At 40.7% G+C, this 22,134-nt stretch overlaps 2 protein-coding genes across 2 annotated transcripts; one reads left to right on the top strand and one right to left on the bottom strand.

Moving 5' to 3' along the window:
* Window positions 1–1,192: 1,192 nt before the first annotated feature.
* On the bottom strand, window positions 1,193–5,339 carry LOC119725741. The gene has a single exon (XM_038197294.1). The coding sequence runs from the start codon at window positions 4,429–4,431 to the stop codon at window positions 2,191–2,193; it is 2,241 nt and encodes a 746-aa protein (XP_038053222.1). The 5' UTR covers window positions 4,432–5,339; the 3' UTR covers window positions 1,193–2,190.
* Window positions 5,340–7,167: 1,828 nt separating this feature from the next.
* LOC119725740 (2-hydroxyacyl-CoA lyase 2-like) lies at window positions 7,168–21,947 on the top strand. Its single transcript, XM_038197293.1, has 13 exons — window positions 7,168–7,361; window positions 9,101–9,259; window positions 11,545–11,715; window positions 12,802–12,940; window positions 13,393–13,504; window positions 13,761–13,861; window positions 14,873–14,982; window positions 15,550–15,673; window positions 16,240–16,334; window positions 16,900–17,054; window positions 17,430–17,567; window positions 17,914–18,187; window positions 18,507–21,947. The coding sequence occupies exons 1-13, from the start codon at window positions 7,236–7,238 to the stop codon at window positions 18,690–18,692; spliced, it is 1,890 nt and encodes a 629-aa protein (XP_038053221.1). The 5' UTR covers window positions 7,168–7,235; the 3' UTR covers window positions 18,693–21,947.
* Window positions 21,948–22,134: the final 187 nt, after the last annotated feature.

Below are 22,134 nucleotides of genomic sequence, written 5' to 3'. Positions count from 1 at the left end.
CGCCCACTGCTTTTCCAGGTCCGCACTCCGCAGCGCCGTAGACATGATAATGAGATAGACCAAAACAAACCAAACCAACCAACGTGTTTGTGGACCCAGGGGATTGGTCGTTGTGGCATGTAACGGTTGAATGACGGACAATTTTGTCGGATGCACCACGCGCCCATCGCGTGCACCCATGGTTCCCCGTAGCGGTGTCGCGTGCCATGGATTTATTTTGGTTGACTGTGGTGGAACGCCTTTTTTGTCTGGGCAAGTACTACGCGTGGTATGATGGATAAGAGTTTTATTAGAGTACAGTCGAACACCTTTATATTATAACAAGGCCCTTTGGGCTTCACGAATTACCTTGTTATAACAGGTACCTTGTATTAACAGTAACGGAAAACAAAGGAAAACAAAGGAAAACAAAGAAAAACAAAGACTTGGAACCTAAAATTTTGCTTGGTTATAATTATGACAGTGCTCTTCTCATCAGGGTTCGACTGTACAACATGGTCACAAGAGGGAGTCAGTGTTTTGTTACTCGCATTGGCATCATGCGCGGAAGACGATTTGATTTCAAGTTTTGCTTCAGACATGACCTAATGAAGGCAAAGATAAATATGGCCTAATGTCTTAAGGGGCGTGATCATCCGGGTCAGCGGACCCGGGGCGGTAACGGGGGCCATGCCCCCTACCCTCCAAACGCTTTTTTAATCGGAGGAGTAAATACACTTTCCCTTTTCCCCTTTTTAAAAAACAATTGAGTCCTCTTGCCCTCCCCCCCCCCCCTCTCAAAAAAAATTGTTCTTGCCCGCCCTTGTCTCGAGTCTCACTGAGGAGGGGGATCCGATTGTATTGGTCATGCTAGTGAATGAGGAGGTTGGCTCAAATAGATTGCATTTGGAGGGGGGGTATCCATATTATTGACCATCCCACCCTTGCGGTAATTGAAAAAAAAGTCTAGCAATTTTCCAAATCCGAAATACCGCAGCGTTCCAAGAAGCTTCATTCAACAACTTTCAATGAGGCTAATTTTTAAAATGCTGCCCGTAATTTACTATGTGTGCTTGATTACAAAGCATACCAACCGGAACGGTCGTATTGTTCAGACACGCGAACAGCGCGTGGCCAATCAAGGCTGCATTCCGTGGTGTCAAGCAATTCATTTCTAAAGTTTTCCTGACTAGATTAGATTGTCTATACTGACTGTGTCATGAAACGTGCCCCTGATTAGATTGTCTATACTCTGCACTGTGTCTAACTCTTAGATTAGGAGAATTAAGGAATTATTTTGACAAGTGGTGGTTTTAATTAATCACAACTTAGCAAATGGTGCAAGTAACAATGATGGGAAATTGATGACATGATCGAAACTGCATTTTCACAATTTTTTTTTACATCGTTGATATAACTTTTATGTACATACACAACTAAATTTAATGGGTAACACCTCTGTTTTCCGCAGTGACAAAACGAAAAAAAATGCAAAAATTACGAATTGCCCTCTCAGCTCTCATGACTGAATGAAACGAGAAATGAATTAAAATCTTTGTTTGCCCGCATGGAGTTTCTACACAATAGTTACATGACCGAATTAATATAATTAAAAACAACCTTTTTTAAGCGGCATTTTATTAAATGCCGCATATATACAATTCAAGCTTTGAACAATACTCCAAGGATATAAGAAAAGATCATGATAGATATAACAATTTTGAAATTATTACGTCGGTAGAGGGCATTGACAAGAGGGCGAGGTGGGGGGGGGGTAATATTTATAAATTATTGTTAACATTTATCCAGCCACTCGCCTAAAGATACGTTTCGCACGGATGACTCCATATCATGTTAACGATACGTATTTATAGAAACAGTAAATTACATCATTACGACCTCCTTCCGCATGAAATACGAGTATCGGCATCTAATATATTCTGTTTCGTTTAGCATGGCAAAGCGCAATCAGTATTCGACAAGTTTTTGCAGATATCATTACACAATTCTTCAGGTAAATTAATGTCATCGACGGGCTGGATTCTAACCTATAACCTTCGGAACGCCTATCCATCTACACTATGCTGAGAGTCATGCATGATGTTGTCAAAGCTTTCATTCATTGAGCGCACCGGCCATACGGTCTCCACTTTGCCTCTCCCAGATGATAACAATCTGAGACAGAACTCAAAGTCGAGATATGTATTAAAGCTAGTCTTTTGCAACGGAGGAAACAACTTTGGAGACTGCATAGGCACTGTCATTGTCACCCCGTAGATATGACCTCGGAAATGGAGGCTCTGGGACCGTACACACAGCGCCCCCATTCGATTCAGTCTGGTCAGTCTGACTGGCGTCGCCTGCGTTTTGGCAGATTTCGGATATCTCTGCGTAAGCACAAGTATCATCCATGAGCAGTCTGGCTCTCGCAGAATCAGAGAAAGGGGCTTTCATGTTGCTTATCGTAGAACTCTTAGTTGTGGCCTCCTCTCCATTCGTCAAATGGCCTGAGGTCATCGGGCTGGACATGGCGCGCTTTCTAGATATCACTTTGGCGCTGACCGCATAGCCTGAAATCCTGTTGTTGTCATAGGACGAAGTGGGGGTTTTGCCAGTGTTTTTAGCAACTGCTGGTCGATCTTCCACGATGTTGGTCACAGCATAGGCTACCGCAGAGAAATCCTGCGTCTTCTTGTCACCAGCGTAAACGATGACAGGGCCATGGGGTGTACTAGCACTGCGTCCACGAGGTAATTTGGAGCGGCCACCGGAAGATGTTGTTGGGGGCCTGTTCTTGGGTGATTCTTTAGGATGATTTACTGTACTGTCTCCCGTCCCCTGAGAGCTTCCTTCACTTTTCTGGATAATCTCCTGGAGATCGAGACTATTCAGTGAATCATTATCGACCTGGTCTGGGTCTAGCACCGCGTATGTCGTCAACTGTTTGTTATTGATGCAGAGACTTGCGACTGGTTCCGGAGCTGGGGGTTGCTTGTTGACAGAGGGCGCTCTAGGTACGAACCGCTTTGAATTCTTGCCGGATTTGCTGTTGTCGTTCCTCAAGTCTTGAGCCGGGCGTACCGCTTCGAGCTGGATAGCCTTGTCGTTCAGGCTACACCTGTCCCGTTTCCTTTGCTTGATAACACAGGCTGTAACAACGGCTAGTAACACGGCCATAAGGACTGTGCCTGCAGCAAGCGAGATGACCAGCATGAGCGGGAATACACTGGTTGATCGAGTGTCAGGATGCGACAGCGGTTTTAAAATGTCAATACTACTATCATTATTTGGTGAGAAAGTTGTATCGGGAGGTATCGATTCTGTGAGTTTGGTATTCATGTCATCGATAGTGGTTTCGATATTATTAGTCGTATCGATATGAGTGCTCCGAGTTGTTTGATCGTCCCGCGACATTTCAACAATAAGGACTGCAGTGCCGTGGCCAAAGTAACCAAAGTGGTCACTGACGACACAGGTCACGTGGTTATCATGCATGTACCCACTAGTACTGCTTATCATTAGTGTGGAAGTTGCCGATGTGAGTTGTTGACCATTGTTCAGATACCAAGTATAACGGAAGGGACTGCGGCTTGGAGGGGTTCCAGCTGCGCAAAAGAACGTAGCCGTTTCTCCTGCCGTGACACGTTTAGATGGCGGCTGTATATCCACAATGGTCTTTTTAGTCAGTGGCTGTAAGCTGCAATTTGGCTCTGGCGCCAATCCAGGTCGACCCTCGTGTCCTTGCTCCTCGCTCGGCCCGACTCTCGCGATACATTTGAAATTCACCCCTACATCTTGCAACGTGAGGGTCCGCCTAAACGTGCAGATCCTTTGTGGTAGACCCTTAGATAGGCTACAAGACCCGACCGGACTTGATCCTCTACCTGCTCCCACATACCACGTTAAAGATGTTATATCAGGTCTACCATGAGCGTCACAGACGAGTTCTACGGTAGTTCCAATACTGACAGCTTGTAAAGGCGTCGAGACAGTCGCTTGACACACAGGGTCGATCCCTTCACGTACAGACACGCGAGTTCGTGGTAACACACTGACGTACGTGATGGGAGCGTACACACCATACCCATCCTCATTATAAAACGTGCACACGAACCGCCCCTGGTCCTCCAAGCTCAGGTCCGATATCAACAAATGGTACTCCCCTCTCGATTCGTCTCCAACTATCTCTAGTCTGGGAGACAGGTCAGGGAAGTGATGAGCATACGCAGCGGTATCTCTATCCCTGGAGATGGGGCCGAGTCTAGACCCGTCGTATCGTTGCCAATACACCGGTTGATCTTCATCCTTATCGCTAACAACACACGTCAAGATGACGGTATCACCTTCGTAACCAGTGATGTTTCCAGGCTGCATGGCAAATTCCATGGCAACAGCTGAACACATCAACCCAGTTAAAACCAAGAGCAGCAAAATATCGAGAAGTTTAGCCATTTCGAGTTGATTTCGGTCTCTTAATTTGATCAGCGCAAGAGCGAGTTCAGTCAGTTTCCCTCTCAAAACTTGTATATTTCGATAAATATGCAACGACCTCTTGCATCAGCAACAATATTTCAGCGGATGAATAAGCCTCACCTCGTCCAAAGAACTGTTTAATCGCACAGTTACGTTCATGACCACATTTAATTCTCACATCCGTATTGTGAAATGCCGCATCTTACAAAACTGTAAAGAAACAAGTCACAACACCACATGGCGGGGTATTATGCGACAAGCCTCAGCTGGGCATAACTGGTGAGTCAAGCCTGCTTCATGGTCATTCTCTCAAAAGTCAGATGGGGAGAAGTATCAGCATGTATCATAGTCTTTCCACCAGGTAACACAAGAGACATCGACTGGGACAGTGGTAGCATTTGCAATATAATCCCTTTGTGCCGACACGAGTTAACGTCCGTGTGTGTCCTCAACTTCAGGTCGAATGTCGTGTTTGTCACTAATAGTGCGCCACACGTATCATGCCTTCATCTGAGTAGAACTCAGCAAGTTTGTGATCTGTGTTATTGTTGGTAGTCACCATCCGGTCAAAACACCAAGGTCCCCGTATACCTCTTGATAATCATGACATTTTTGTTTGCTTGTCAACTCACTGTCAACAGGTTGTGACATGTTATTTCATGACTGTCACGTACCACCAAACGCCATCCCCGGGACCAAGGATGTAAATTAACAACAGACTTTTTTGGTTCTGTCTAAACTCTGTAAAAGTACAGGAAGGCACTGAGAAATGGTAGATGAAATCGCGGAGAACAATAGGTCGGAAATCCTGTGTCTAGTGACCCTTACGCATGGATTGATGGAAATGGGCCAGGCATGACATGGGCCGATGTGTACTAGTACGCCAAGGACGATGTGTGATTGTATAAAGACCGTTTTAGGGATACCGTCATCTTTGTGATCACGTGCTTTTTGGGGGTGCACTTCTTTGAAAAGAAGTCCATTATGCAGGTGTGGCCTGAGCATGATTGGACACTTTCATCGTTATGCCCCCCAAAGATGGCGGTCTCCGTGAAACGGTCTATATGCATGTCATCGATCAGAACAAAAAAGAACCAAGCAGAACATGCAGTACTGATTCTGCTGATGTTAAGCGAGAGCCAGTCGCTATGGCAACGAACAGTCATTGCTGACATTGCTTTAATGAGTTACTCCTAACGCGTTATGTGTCATAATCAAGCGACACTTATAATTACGCTTAATTATTTTAACACAACTATATTTTGGTTAATTATTATGACCATGCACTTACTGTTTTATAAGGAAGTGCACCTGACGCATTATGTTAGCAGGGGAAGTTGCCATTGTGTTTGATGGCGGTTGAACTAATAGACAAGGGCATCGACCTATCCTGTGTTAATATGTCGATCACTACTTGTCCGAATATTTTCGCAGTTCGTTACTGATGTTGCCATTGTGGTCGCGTTCCTGGAGACCTCAGTATAAAGAGTTAAACACATTGACAGACAGTTTTGACACCAGCCTCTAGCTAAGGCAGGCCCATTCACGGCTTTACGTAATGAGGAAGACTATGCCTTTTATATATGTAAACAGTTTCTGTATGACTCAACTTACAAAAACAGGCCAGTGATCATAAGTGATTATATTTGTAGGCTGTGAAGGCCATTAGAAAAAAAACAATGGGGGACTCAAGTTTGAAACGAACATGATTTTGACTTGGACGCGTCCATCTTTATCACTGATCACCTCGACCCCGACTCAGCCGCCTGACCCCTAAGTGGCTTCCCCTTGTACTTTGCAAATAAGTTTTTGTTTTCTTTTCCTGGCTATCATTTCGAGATTGTATTGTTTAATGAGAGTCGAATTAGTTGTACTTTCTTGCCGTCTGCCTTTCCCGGCATGCACTGGTACGGAAACACTCAAACGACTTCCGGTTTGGACTTGCGGGACCTTTTTATAACAATAGGTATCAACAAAACAAACAAAAGGGAAAGTGCAATGCCAAAGTCCATTTCTTTGGTTCTTCGTGCACAAGTACCCCCTCAACGGTTGCAAAGGGATAAGGGAGATAGGAGGGGCATGCAAAGTGCCTGACGCTCTTTCTCGTATTACAGGTTTGAGGGAAAATAGATGGCGATGGGTGAACGAACTTTAGAGATGGAATTGATAAAGCTACTGTTGGATATTAATCAGACAATAGCTAGTTGGGTCGATTTCCGGTGGCATTTGATCACCGTTATTTCAGCACATTTTCCGGTTTCACGGAGCAAAGGTGACTCATGCCCAGGGTAGCTTATAAATTAATAAAGATCGGCGTGGCCCGAAGGTAGCCCAGTCGTAATCGTCCAACCTGGGCTAGCCCGAAGGCATAAGTAATTATTTACAGCCCCAGGCCAACAAACTTAGTTCCGCAATGCCAATCCGTATTTGTTTGTCATCAGACCTACTGTCATGGTCTTAGGTGGAATGTGTTTACGCTGTTTATTCTTGCAAAAATGTATATGTCCTTTGAGTCCGATTTGAAATCGCTGTGTTGTTGATATAAGTATGTTGTTGATATATAAGTATATATCGCCCTCTTTTGACAAAGCTTTCAATTCATGAATCGTAAAATGAAAATATCAACACGAGCGACTTTTGAAAGTTTACTTTTACGTGTTTTGGACTAGTTCCCTACTTGTCAACGTACAAAAGTTGCCTGTGTAGTGCGGCGACACCATACCACCAGAGACCGGCAAATAAAGGTCAAATCAGCTGACACACGGACGAAAACCACGATCACGATGGATCCTCTTTCGATTTTTGCGATTATTTTCAGTTCTATCCCGATTTCCATACTTCTTCTTGTCTGTGGACTTGTAATATATCTAGAGAAGAAAATGGGACTTGTCTATCAACGAATACACAAGGTAATATAGTCTTTCTTTGAATTTCAAGTTGAATAAAATTGGTTCACTTTTGTGTACTAGCATAGCATACCGCGTTTTGTACACCGTACGCGTAGGCTGCGCACTCAACATGCATGCTCAACAAAGAAAGATATAAATAACCATTGTCCATTGCGGATGTCAAAATGTCGTTAGCGTATTGCGTAATTTTTGTAGGCAAACATTTTTTATCCGAAATTATCCAGCCTGGCAAAATGGCATACAAACTTCCTTAAAATTGAATAAGTTCAAAGATAAGCAGTGATTTAGGACAAACTTTGAAAACAATTTAGGTTAATAATATTGTTGATGTACCCTAACGTGGCGCGGCCCCTAACGTGGCGCACTTTGATTTTTCGCCTGTAGCATCTAGCTAGAGCAAAAGTTTTAACTGAAATTTCACAGAAAGTGAAATTTCATCAAGTTCTAAACACTCCCGTTCATAAATCACGAGTTTATTTACCCGTTACAAAGTTAGAAGAAAAAGTTATTTTGGCGTGATTTTTCGATTTTATTTTGAAGTGCAACGTGAACCCTTTGAAAATGCCCCGAAAAATAAGAAAATAATTTTCTGATAAACTTCTGGCTGGGTATGTAAGTAGAGATAATAATAATTTATCAGAATTTATCAACTTTACAGAAATTATTAAATGTTAATTTTTGATTTTCCGAGATTTATTCAAGTGCGCCACGTTAGGGAACACTCCACCAATTTGTGCCCAATTTCCGGATGCCACCATTTTGAATTTCCGATTAAATTTCATGACACCGAAAATTTTCACAGAGATTAAAAAGCAAGTATTAATAAGGTAAAGGCACCAGTATTTCACTGCATGAATTTGAGGTTTGTCAACAAAGAGGTTTGGAAACACTACACGAGGAAAGTTGGGTAAACGTCGAAGTGCGCCACGTTAGGGAACACCACCATAATAATATTCATAATAAACTATTATAATTAAGTTTTACTCGTTAAGGAACATACCATACCACCTTTGCTTTTGCTGTATTTTCAGACATGGATGGATTTGGGGGTTAGTATTTAGCTCCATGAATAGGCTATACCAAATATTGTTAATACACTGACTTGGTTAAAGTTTTGAGTTTGTAGATGGAAAATCCAAGAAAAACGATCGTGTTCTTGTACCTTGTAGTCAGATCGTGCTGGTTTCTTGACCACACATCAAACGAAACAGAGCAATTTATAGACATTGGGGAACTGTAAGGCCAACCTGGTTGGCTGACCAGCATTGGAAATCGATACAAAAATACCACTTTGTTGAAAATTAAGGCACACCAGGTGCCATGATTTCACAGGTTGCTTTAGACTGTCATTCACTATATGGTCCAGTAGGGTTAATAATTTGGTAGTTTCGTTTTTTAATTAAATTTAAATTTGTCAAGCATTTTTTTTGGGGGGGGGGAGCCGGGGGTGGATGGGGTTGTTTTAAACAGATTTGTTTTCCACCATTGCCTATTCTAGACTTTTTAAACCTTAGGGCAAAATGTTCTTAATTACTATTAGGTGAGTCGTTCGTTCTCCTCAAAAAGAGTATTATTCTTTATCTTATTTGGTTATTAGGATTTTTGTAGAGAGAGAAAAAAATTATAATTCATTAACCCTGTCTTGTTACACTGTGGACATGTACATCTAATGTCATGCTGCCTTTTATGTCATAGTTATATTTATTAGACATGATGCACAATTTCCATTTTCCTTTCAGGCTGATCCCGATTCTAAACGACATGGTGGTGAACTGGTGGCTGAGACATTGAAGGCCCATGGGGTACCATTCCTGTTCACACTGTGTGGAGGACACATCTCACCCGTCAATGTTGCTGCTGATAAGCTTGGTATACGCATCATTGATACAAGGCATGAGGTGAGTATTAATGCCCCCTCACCTACCCCTGCCCCAGTCTGGTCCTTTCACACCCCACCCCTCCACACCTGGCCACTATCACACCCCACCCCACCCCACCCCAACTTTAACCCTCCTATGCAAACATACCCGGTACGTTATGTGCCAAGTTGTGCTTGCAGTCACAATCAATCAAGTGACTGTTGCAACACTTAAGAATTCCCAGCCCACATAAGCAGGATTACTGCTTTGGACTGATAAAGTGACTTGATACAGATACATGTATTTGACTCCAGGTGAGTGATAAAACAGTTGAGACCACAACTTGCCTGCTTAGTGTGACCAGCAGTCAAATCATATGTTGAGCAAATACTTTGTGCTGGTGACCAGCAGGGGAAAAAAAATAGGCCAAAAAATTGATCGCATGGCATTTGAAAATTGGGTACATGTGTAGGTACATGTAGATAGGGAATTTGTCTTTTTTTCGCGGGGGGGGGGGGGGGGGGGGCGGTAATATTTTTATGTACGATCATATGGAGGTGTCTGCGTGTAGTCAAGGGTAAAAGGTAGTAATTGATGATGTTCAGGGTTTTTCCCCTCATTTCTCCCCCCCCCCCCCCCCCCAAAAAAATATAGGGTAGGGGCTGTCAAAATAGCGTAGGAAGGGTAACCGAAAGCAGAACTTTTTGTTTGGGCTTACTAACATCTAAGAGAAATTCAATTATTTTCTAGTAATGTAATGAAATTCTCACAAGAAATCAAATCTGACCATCAAATTTGAAGACAAGGATGTTGGAAGGCCTTTAAAATAAAGTGTTTCCTTCAATATCATGTTTTGTGACCAGCACCATTTTTTTATTTTCATTTGGCCCATGAATGGATATGGTGTGACCGATAACAGGATGTTATGTGATATGAAGGCATTGTTTCAGAGGGAAAGAAAAAAACATGTTTGTATGATCATCAGATTGTCTCCCACCATAGCGTGACGTCCTTGCAATCAGGATGAAATATGTACATGTACAGCAAGCATTCAAGGCTGCAAAAATATATTTGGCAATCATATTTTCTCAGTGCATGTAGCTGTATGCAATAATGCAAGTTGGTGATTCTCCCAAAAGCTGTTGGCCTAATAATGAAAATGTAGGTTTTTCAAACATCAGTTAACTAAAAAAAAAATGTCAGGTCAAGTGTCCACGTGGCAAAGCAAAAGTTCAGAACGGTGCAATCTAGAATCCAGTGCTATTTTCAGACAATGCAGATATGATAATGGCATCTCTATCAAAAGTATTTACTTTAGAAAACAGTCAATTACTGAACAAACTAGTTGAATGACTTGTATCATATATATTTAAACACTTTCAAAGATACTGGTGACCCAAACAATGAGTTGTCTGAATTTTGATACTAGAGCTTTTCAGTTTATTTGCATTTCAAACAAAGTTTGAGAAGTTTCAACTTTAAAGGAATTCTGAAAATTGATTGAATAATTCCTACATGTATGTCCCTACTGTGGATACATGACATAATTTCTGAAAAATATATTTCACAGTCAAAGATTCTCTTTCTTTGTGTTACCTTTGATTAACCCTACCTCTCTGACTGGCAAATTCAACAAGGTAAGCCCAGCAGTAAAAATCAATTAAGTGACTTTTGTTAACAGTTGAGCACTCCCTGCCTTGGTAAAGCAGGATTGACTGGCTGTGATTGTTATGAAACCTGATAAAGCTATGCTTTGACTGTAGGAGATTGATAAGCCAGCTGTGCCCACCAGTCGCCTGCTTTTGTCTGTTGATGGAATTTGACTAGTCACTGTGCCTTTTGAAATATGATTTGACTGTTGGTGACTAGTCTGTGTAAAAGGCATGGCAGGGGAACAGGATTAATTGTGACTGTCTGTGACTGATCAAACAAAAGGAGGGTTTTAAAGTGAACTTAGCCAGTTTCCAAGTTGTAGTTTATTTTAGGAGTAAATTTCTTGTGGTTTCAACTCTGCGAAAGAGTTGTTAATTTGGAGGGAAAGACAGTAATTTAAGGCCAAACACAGAAAAAGTTCAATAACATCATATACATGTACATGTATGTAGGTTTATGAAACAATGTAACTTGTTCCTGGTCAGAAAACTTGTATGAAGTTGGGTAATAGGGAAGTGGTTCCATATGTGCTATCAAATGTAAATTTGCACAAGTGGTAAGATAAAGTGTAATCTAAATACAGTTACCAGTTCAACAAACTTCCTCTTCGTGCACTGTTTTTGCCCTTTGACCCCTTAACCATTTGAACTTTCTCTCTGCTCGTGCTGTAGGCCTCTGCAGTATTTGCTGCCGATGCGGTTGCTCGTCTCTCAGGCAAAATTGGTGTTGCTATAGTAACGGCTGGTCCCGGTTTAACCAACACCATCACTGCGGTCAAGAATGCTCAGATGGCAGAGTCGCCAGTTCTGCTGATGGGCGGAGCTGCTGCCACAATGCTCAAAGTAAGTGCTTCAATTACACAGTTTATTTATTCTCTAAATTGATTATTTTTATTGCGTGCGATTGTAATGCATTGTATTTTGATGTTGTGATTTGCAATTTCTCTGTGTATTCTAATTAATTTTTAATATGTATTATATTTTTAATAAGAGATGGCAACATGTAATTTCCAGTTTTGAATTTAATAAAGTTTTATCTATCTTATCTGTTTATCATCAACTCTGGCAAACGCTACGTCAGAATTTGACTTGGCTGTGGCTAGTATATTTGTCTATGGCAAGTGGCTGTAGCCGCTTCCATAGAAGTACATGTACATGTATGTGTTACAGCGAGACTAGCCAAGTAATTGAATTCATGTTCTGTGGTAATTGTGCAGGTTGTGGATTGAATTCATGTTCTGTGGTGTGGGTAATTCTGCAGGTTGCAGGATGAATTTGTGGTCTGCAGTTAATTCTGCAGGTTGCAGGTTAAATTTGTGGTCTGCAGTTAATTCTGCAGGTTGCAGGTTGAATTTGTGGTCTGCGGTTAATTCTGCAGGTTGCAGGTTAAATTTGTGGTCTGCAGTTAATTCTGCAGGTTGCAGGTTGAATTTGTGGTCTGCGGTTAATTCTGCAGGTTGCAGGTTAAATTTGTGGTCAGTGGGTAATTCTGCAGGTTGCAGGTTAAGTTTGTAGTCTGCAGGCAATTCTGCATGTTGTTGGTTAAATCCATGGTCTGTGGTAATTCTGCAGGTTGCAGGTTAAATTTGTAGTCTGTGGGTAATTCTGCAGGTTGCAGGTTAAGTTTGTGGTCTGCAGGCAATTCTGCATGTTGTTGGTTAAATCCATGGTCTGTGGTAATTCTGCAGGTTGCAGGTTAAATTTGTGGTCTGCGCTTAATTCTGCATTCTGCATGTGGAATGCTTCTTTGGCCCAATGTGCAGGGTGATAATGATGTAGCGTCTTGAGCACCAATGGATATGTGCGATTTATGCAGGTTTTGGCCTCAGATTTATATTCCCAACTGTGCATCAGTTTTACTTGGTTGATAAATGTGGGGGTAGTTTCAGTGTGTCAGTGATAAATGATGGATTTTTCTTGTCCTTGCAGGGTCGTGGGGCATTGCAAGATATAGACCAGATGTCTCTTTTCAAGCCGCTCTGTAAATTCTGCGCTAGTGTGAGTTGTGTGCGGGACATCGTGCCTACGATACGTAAGGCCATCTATGAAGCACAATCAGACACGCCAGGTGAGTTCATTCCAACTGTCCATCTGGCCACAGCAAGGAGCAGGTCAAGCAGGAAGAAACTTCTACCTTTTTGCTTTTACTGTTATAAGTAATGCCAGTCATTATGTCATTGTTCTGCGCACACGTTTTTAAGGGCGTGACAGGGATGTAGTGGAGTCCATCACAAGTCCAGTCAAGTGTGATGTCAGCAGTCTTTGTTCTGGTTCAAACGCTGATGTCTTCACACACTTGTACGGCTATGCGCTTGAACCATAACAAGTGGCACACTTGGACTTTATAAGAAAGGAATGCCTTTGTCAAAGCTCATTTGCATAGCTTGTGATTTGAATCAGGACTTGAGGACTTGCAATGGACTCAAGTACATCCGTTGGGCGCTATTTTCTATCTCATGACTCAATAAATGAAGATTGTCATAATAAAGTGAATCTCTCGCTTCCCTTGGCTGTCCTCAGGCCCAGTGTTTGTAGAGCTGCCCATCGATGTCCTGTACAGTTATGACCTTGTCAAGAAGGAACTGGGTACCAGCGGCAGTAAAGCAGGAATCCTAGCCAGTATTGTCTCATTGTAAGTGTGGACATTATTTATGTTAACCAGCTTAAATAAAATCCCCATAAGCACAAGGCCATACCAATTTTTCATGCAGTGCAACTTGTGAATTCACTTGTGAGTTCATTTTGTGATTTGACTTTCGATGTGTTGTGATTGAGTTGACTACATAGAATAGAAATGTTCTCAGTTGTTTCATGCCAAGAAAACTGGAGATAAGCACAGACTTTGCTATAATACGTTTACTTTTTACTTGTCTCTTTGTATCTTCCAGTTATCTTACTACCTACGTCAACAACATCTTTGCTGGAGCATGGGAGCAGAGAGATGTGGGTCCCTTGCCAGTTCATCAGCCAATGGCATCAGCTGAACAAGGTAAATGGATATATGCACCACAAAGAGTACGGTATGTCCTCATAGAGAGAGGACACCTATTTTGAACCATGGCTTGGTCTTTGCTTCACCTTTATCTTTCGCTCATGAATCGTTGCAAATACTTTAATGTATGAGGCCCAAATTAAAAAAAAATTTTTTTTAGCGTCCTGCCTTTTTGAAACAAAAGGAAGGAGGCGGCCCTTTGGTTTTTTTTTAAAATGGCCGCCGGATCCATTTTCCAAAACGATCAACCGGGCTATTTTCAAGATGACCATCAGCTTTTTTTTTTTTAAATGGCCACCGCTTAAATTTAGGAAATGACATACAAGCTTTTAGAGTCTAAAAGTACGACTTTTTTTCTTTCCGAAAAACATGAGATTTATCATTTTTGTGGGTTTTTTTTTCATTTAAAAAAAATCTTCCCAAAGTTAAACAAGACTAGTGTTGATTTGGAAATTAAGCCTAATTTTGGAACACCTTTGCTGGATTTGTGCACGGTGATGTAAATTCAATATTGGGTCTTGCCCTTCACTGACATATTTAAATGCTGTATATTAAGTGATCATTAAACACAATCACTCGGGTGGGACTCAAACCCACAACTCCTGCTTACTAGTGCAGATGTCTTACCACTCAACCTCCAAGCTTGCTGGAGTTGGCTGGCTGGTTTGAATCTGATATAGCAGATGTCTTCACTAGTAAGCATTAGGTTGTGGGTTTGAGTAGCACGTGAGCGATGTTTTTATCGCAACCAATTGGGACAACATGAGGTATACAGTTTTTTTAAATACGTCGGTGAAGGGCAAACTCTAATGTAGAATTCATACAGTTAATAACCATTTCATCCAAGTCCTGCTGGATCAGACAAGATCCACTGCACTGGTAAAACTATTTTCTGATGGACATTGCCGCTGTAAGTAAAAGATCCTAATGGAAAAAGCAGAATGCGTTTTTCGAGCAAAAAGATGCCACTGAATTGAGTTTCCTTTCTTTAAATTGAACTAATTTCAGTTCAAAAAGCTGTGGAGATCGTCAGCAAAGCCAAGAAACCTGTCATCGTTCTGGGAAGTCAAGTCACTCTTCCTCCCACACCAGTTGAAGAGGTCCGGGAAGCTTTGGAGGTAAATTCTGTCAAGCAACTTGGACGTAGTTAAAACTAAATCCTGATTCCTCAATCCTCCAAGCGGTTTTGGAGGATTTTGGTGGATTAAGGCTGAATGTCAAGAAAGTGTTGAGTTCACAGGCTGTGCCCAGCATTGTTTATGTTCAGTCATGCATAATGGAGCCCTGCATTATGCTCAATATCATCCGCACTGCTTTTGAATGTCAACGGCACTGCCTCAACCCATTAACAGTGATTGTTGGAGGATTTTGAAGGATTGAGGCAATGGTCAACCCTCCAATGAACAAATTCAAGAATTAAAGGATGATTTTGAAGGATTGAGGCCGAATCAAATCTTTACATGGTAGCAATTGGAGGATTTTGCAGGATTGAGGATGGTTCCTAGGGTAAGGATTAATGCAACATAGAGTTTATATATACGTAAAACTTACTGAATTCTGAATTGTTTGCAAGCAGACAATATTTCTGGTGATCTTTTTAAACGTATGAAATAAAGAGGAACTTCAAACTTCCAGGTATAAAGTTTTTTTAATCCATGTCGGAATGTTTTCTTGTCTTTCTCTAGGCGATGGGTATCCCATGTTTTCTGGGCGGGATGGCCAGAGGCATGCTGGGTAAGAACAGTCCTTATCACATCCGACAACGCAGACGTGATGCACTGAGAGACGCTGATGTCGTCATACTGGCAGGTGAGGTCAAGCAACCATCGGAAAGTTAATTAGTTTGGTAGTGGATCAGTCTATCAAAAGTCGAATCACAAACATTAATGGGAGGTTTGGGTAACACCATGTGAATCATATGCTCAGACACCACTGAGCACGGGACACTATTAGGCACCGAACACTATTAGGCATGTATTATGTTCCAAATGGCGTCCTGCATCTACTGCGCATAATCAGCGGACATTATTGGCCCCATACAATTTTGGCAAGATGCCAGGACTTCTGTTCAAACGAAATGTACAAAAGCATTTCTTTATTGTTCACTGCTTGTGATGTGTGATAAAAGCAAGTGTGATTTAATTCTAACCTTTATGGGCTTGACTATACCCCACTGAGGTTAACACTAGATTATGCCAGGTATCCCAAGATTTTGTAACTGCCTTTGCAGATTAAAATTGTAACCAACCAAATGTGCTATTGCTAGGACACTATTTGGCACTGATTACCAGCTAGCTTTGTGGATTATAGTTGGATTGCGTGGACTCTTCTTACTACGGGAAATGCTTGTAATCATAGGCTTGTTCTTTCCCTAGGCACTGTGTGCGACTTCCGGTTGTCCTATGGACGCCATTTGAGCCGCCGGTCCAAAGTCATCGCCGTCAATCGAAACAAGTCTCAACTACTGAAGGTAACCTCAGCAAATTTGGATTTTCACAACTAAAGTTGATTAAAATAAAATTAAAATGTGATACAGTGATGCAATCCTACAGTAAACATGTGAGGCTTCCTAGCAAAATGAGAGGGAATTGGGCACGAGCCATTGTGGAGAAAAATGAAAAAAATAAACACGTGGGGGTGGTTACTAAAGTCTCTTTCAACCATAAGACCAATGTAAAAAAAAAAAAATCTGGTCCAAAGTTTTACAATTTTATATTTCAGAACCTAGTCTTTTGTGGTTTCTATAACCCCATCACTATTCTCATATATGCGTTTTGAACTGATATTGATTTAGGACTAAGGATCTGACATTGCGTTTAAAGTTGTAAATATGTGGGATAACGTTTAAGTATTTAGCCATTTCACAAAGGCTGACACCTGCCCGCAATGTCCGGTATGATTCACATGATAAATCAACAATGATTGGCATAATTGGTTTTTAAATGTGTTTTTTTCCCTTCAAATAGGGGTATGAGGACTGCTCCAACCCTACCGCACTGTTTTATCATAACTCTGTATTTTCCATTTATTTTCAGAACTCAGATATGATCTGGACCCCAACCTTGGCAATCCAGGGTGATCCTGGAACATTTGTCGCTTCTCTGCAGAAGGCTCTAGGAACGTACAAGTGTGACCCAGAGTGGCCACAGACACTCAAAGGACGAGATGAAGAGAAAGAACAGGCAAATATGTGAGTGCATCAGGCTAAAATTCAGTAGAATACAATGCAGCTGAATATGGCATAATGTGCAATTATTTTAGGGTGAAGCTCAATCTATAGTATAATTATATCTCCCCTACGCTCAAATCTAACAAAGAAATAGTGATTTTGAATTATATTAGGTTTACTCTGCAAATGTATTCTGCGTTTGGCCTATCTCTTTGGCAGCAGCTTTACCGGTACTACCTGCTTTTGTGGATTCTAATCTATTAGTTTAGTTCATTTGATCATGTAAATGACCTGTTTTTCTAAATGTCACATTTACCCGATTATTACAAAATGATTTTACCTATTTTTATAAGCACGACGTTAAGATTGCTTGTTGATGTTTTGTTTTTACAAAAGTGTGAAATCTGATGCTCCAGTGAACCACTTCCTGAATCCGCTGAAGGTTCTTCATATCATGGAAGATTGTCTGGATGAAGACAGTATACTTGTTGCTGATGGTGGGGACTTTGTAGGCAGTGCTGCTTACATACTCAGGTGAGACGGCATCGATATCAAGTGTGATTAGTTATTTCAGTGCGTGACATCGCGTAGTTGAAATTGGTTGAAATGGAAAGTTACCTAGGTGCTGATTTGGGGCGCAATTCAAAACATGACTTGGCAACCTTTGAATTGAAATCGAGATCCTAAAATATTCTTTTCTCAGAATATACAGCATTCACTGAGCTAAACCTTCATCAGGTTAGTTGTTTAAGAACCTGTCTTTTAGATTTTGTGCACTTTTTTTGCTTCAAATGAAAAAAAACAGTTGCACAAATGACATATGTCTACCCAACCCTTAAGCAAACACAATCAAATAAATCTGACTTTTTTCCCACCATAGACCCCGTGGACCGCTCAAATGGCTGGACCCTGGAGCTTTTGGAACTCTAGGCGTCGGCGGAGGTTTTGCTCTCGGAGCTAAACTCTGCCGTCCAGACTCCGAGGTGTGGATCATCTATGGTGACGGTACCCTGGGATACACAGTGGCTGAGTTTGATACCTTTGAGAGACACGGGGCACCGGTGATTGCTGTGGTTGGTAACGACGCGTCCTGGATGCAGATTGAACGTGGACAAATCCCGATCTTTGGAACGTCTGTCGGATGCCAGCTTGCGGTAAGATGTGCTCATTTGTAATTCCGTGCAGGGATGAGATTTGTCAGGTTTTTTTCTAGCCTTGGTCAAGGTGTTTGACGATAAATAAATACATAAATGATTAGGTAGAGCACATTAGCATAAAACGTTCAACAACTATTAAATAAAGTAGTCACAAAGTAAAAATAACTAAAATGATGTCAACATATTAGTCAACAAGCTAACCATTTCCCCCACAAAAAGTCCTGCTGTAGTTAGTGGGATTCTTTACTTTTGAGTGATAAGCAGAGCCAGGAGTTGTGGTTAGGATTTTAAATCTCAAACATTGTCTTTTCTGCAGTTCCGTGACTATGAGAAGGTAGCTGAAGGCTACGGAGGCAAAGGATTCCGACTGAGTGAGGAAACTCCTGAGCAGATCCAGCAAGTCTTTCAAGAAGCCAAGAAGATTTGTAAGGATGGCACACCGGTCCTCATCAACTGTCTGGTAGGCAAGACGGACTTCCGTGATGGATCCATCTCGGTCTAAACTTGGGGTATTATCATTATAATTAGCACTGTTAATTGGATATTGAACTGCGCATTGTCAATGTCATTTAACTGTCCTGTGTTGTAGTCGAGTCCATCACAGTTCTTTCATCAGTTACGGGGATCAACAAAGGAATGTTTTCATCTCAGTTCATTTTGCCCGTCAATGATGTAATTGAGGAGAAAAAGAATTCAGAGAAAAATGCCATGAGCTTGCATTTGATGTAGCACTTGGTACTACAATAAATCACTAATTTGTAAAATGGAATTCAAATCGGTTGCAAAACCCAATATTAAATTGACATCTTCCCCAAAGCAAAGTTCCATCATACAAAATAGTGAAAAGCTTTTGAATTAATTTTGGACAGACTTGTGAGAACTTGGAGATGAATTTGACTGAAACATCTTAACAGTCATAAATAGACGATAGTCCAGGGGAAGGACGAAGGGCTATTCAATTGTCCAGTAGTTTGGAAGTCCAATTCCTTGGGCTTGGTTTTACAGCAAAATTAAGAGACAAGACTTTCATATGAAATGGTTTTTGTTTGTGTATGTTCATGTACACAAACATTCTGATTACATAAACCCTAACTCTCCAGGGTGATTTACTAGGAACCTTCCACATCCAAACTGTGCACATAAACAGTTGGACTCTGTTTATTTGTGGTATGCCTAATGGCACTCATCCTAACAAATTCCAACAAACCCTGGGGTTGGAAGTTTGCTGGTTAGGGATCGTTAGTGTTAAAGGATTTTTGTAGGTGGATAATTGAGTGAATTGCAATAATTTAACAAGAGGCTGAGCAGACCAAGGGAATATTGCAGGGAAAGTTCAAGAATTCACGAGGCTGTGTCCCATACGTAACAAAAGTTCAGCCCTTCAAGATAGTCATGGATTTCATTGTTTTTTAATCTACTGTTGGGCATCTGCAAGAAGACCAACAAAAAGGTTTATGTTATTAGTCGTTACGTCGATTATGTAATTAAAGAAAACATGGTGTGGGACAGAAAGGGACAAATATGGGGCAGAAAGAAAACCTTTTCTTGGACTTACCCTGCAATGAGAATATTTCATTTGAGTGCACTATTGACTGATGGAGGGGGCAGTAGTTCCTGGTCAATAGATAAATGCATCAATAGATGAATGCATGCAATCATCACATGGAATGGAATGTTACAATTACATTAGGAATAATTTTTGAATTAAATAGTTTTGAATTTTAATAATTCAAAACGAAGACTAAGTCACTCAAAATGGTCAATATTTAACTATTGACTAATCAAAATCTTACGGCAGTCAATATCTACACACTTTTTTGTAATCATTGTTGTCATCAGTGTTCCGAATGTTATCCCGACATAGCATTTTGTGCTACCCAGAAAAGACAACGTAGATATTTCAGTCTGTACTTCATGACAACGTTGTTATCGTATTTTTTAATTTGTTGATAATGATTCTATCATGAATATTCAATTAGTATTGGTCATGAATATCTTCAGCCACTTAACCAGTATTTTAAGATGTAAAATAGGATTATATATATGTACCAGTGTGGTCCTGTAAAATAATTTTCTACTTGTTCTCAGTTGTTTTCTCAGTAATGTTAAATAGAGAAGCTTTTATGTGACAACTGTAGTAGGAATTGAGATTCGAGATTGCGCACAAAAACTGTAGGACCATTTATGTCATGGAAAGGGACACAAGGGGGAAATATTTAACAATGGTTTGAATTGCATAAGCCCGAAAGTAAAAAGGCTAGTTTATTGGCTTACAGACTGAGCTCAGGGTTATTTATTGACCAGGTTGCGAGGAATGCTTCTGTCTGACAACCGTTAAAAACTTTGTGATTTAATTAAGGTATCAAGATCTTCTGATTTCATTTATAACGGATTCTTCCAAGATTTTTCTTTGTAATATTAAAAAGGATTGGTAGTATTTTTTATTAGTTTTACTAAACAGGAAAGTTGTGTCCAGAGGTGAGAGAAGCATTGGATATAGGGACGAAATAATTGATGGAATCCCCAATATTGCAAACAGGCACCTTTAGAAATTTGAACAATTAATGACTTGTTCATCTGTAGCGGTCATACATTTTGTACATAGTTCAAGGCCACATTGCATCGAACCTAAGCATCAAAATGTGATACCGGAAAACGCGATTGCCAAAAACCAATTAAGAATAATTCTTCAGTCTGAAAAATTCATACTCAGTGGTAGGGATGTTTCTCAAACTCAATTACCTTGTATCTTTGAGGCCAGTTCATACTTCATGCAAATGCGAATATGATGTGAATTTCAATCATTTTCTGCAAAATTCACCGAGGTTTAAATATATTAAACTTTTGCGAATTCCCAGTGTGAAAACTTGCCCTGGCGTCATAAATTCACATTTGTGTTCACTTTCTTACCGAGTTTGAACTGGCCTTTATCAAGGCTGTTTTAATTACAGTCTTCAAAACTCTGGTATTATCCACTTTGTCATTTTTTGCACACTGTATGACCAATTAGTGTAAAGCCCATAAATAGTCTGAGTTAATTGCTTCCTACGATTGGGTTGACTGCTTTAGTATAAAAGCAATCATATTCAAGGCGCTAAAAAAGCACTTTAATTATGAGAGTCTCACTCTGTGTATTTATCAAACCTACTGATGCTCGACTGCTCAGTTGCACGATACTGGATTCTTATCAGGTTTGAATTTTATATCAGGTGTAGTGGTGAAGCAACAGGTGGATTGCTAATTGATGGGTTTGGAAAAACACTAAATTCAGAGGCTATGAGAAGTAATGTATGATGCGGAAATGTGAACTTTTTAGCTGCATTTTTGGCCATTTTTCTTCTGTTTGTTTGGTGTTTTTTCTCCACGGGGAGGTGCAAGTCTTAAGAGCAGAGATTTAGGGTGCGAGGCAATTAATCAGACTTTGTGTCTTATAACCTGGCATCCCTTCACATGGTAAAGGAAACTGTACTTCTCCCCTTGTGGTCACACCTATTCTTACGTTTAGCTCCACCCCTTCTAATTACCATTGATTACTTATTGTGAAGTAAAATAAAGTAATTATTGTTACTTGCATTGCAATGCAACTTAAAGTATTAATTAATAATTCCAGAATGTTTAAACATTGAGCATTGTTAAGATTGTGTATAGCGCTGCAATTCACGTGGCTTTCCCCATGCCTAGTCTGAATTTTCTTTCAGAAAGTCATGCAGTGGTTTAAATGTGAAGTTAATTAAAAACATCAATGATTTTGGCAAAACATTTTGATACAGCATTCTTTCAAAGGAATATATGTTCAGGAATGTGTTTTAGGTACCCTGGGCATCTTCCTAGCAAATTTGAGGCAGCTTCATTTTTTTTGCCACAATTTGAAAGGAATTTGCAAGGGGTTAACCTTACATTTTTGTAAAAATAGGCTAAAAAAGTTAATCTTGTCAAAAACTACT

Source organism: Patiria miniata, unplaced genomic scaffold (assembly GCF_015706575.1).
Source record: "Patiria miniata isolate m_02_andy unplaced genomic scaffold, ASM1570657v1 HiC_scaffold_19, whole genome shotgun sequence".
Lineage (NCBI taxonomy): Eukaryota > Metazoa > Echinodermata > Asteroidea > Valvatida > Asterinidae > Patiria > Patiria miniata.
The sequence above is the reverse complement of the archived record's forward strand: the minus strand, read 5'-3'. Positions and strand labels throughout refer to the sequence as shown.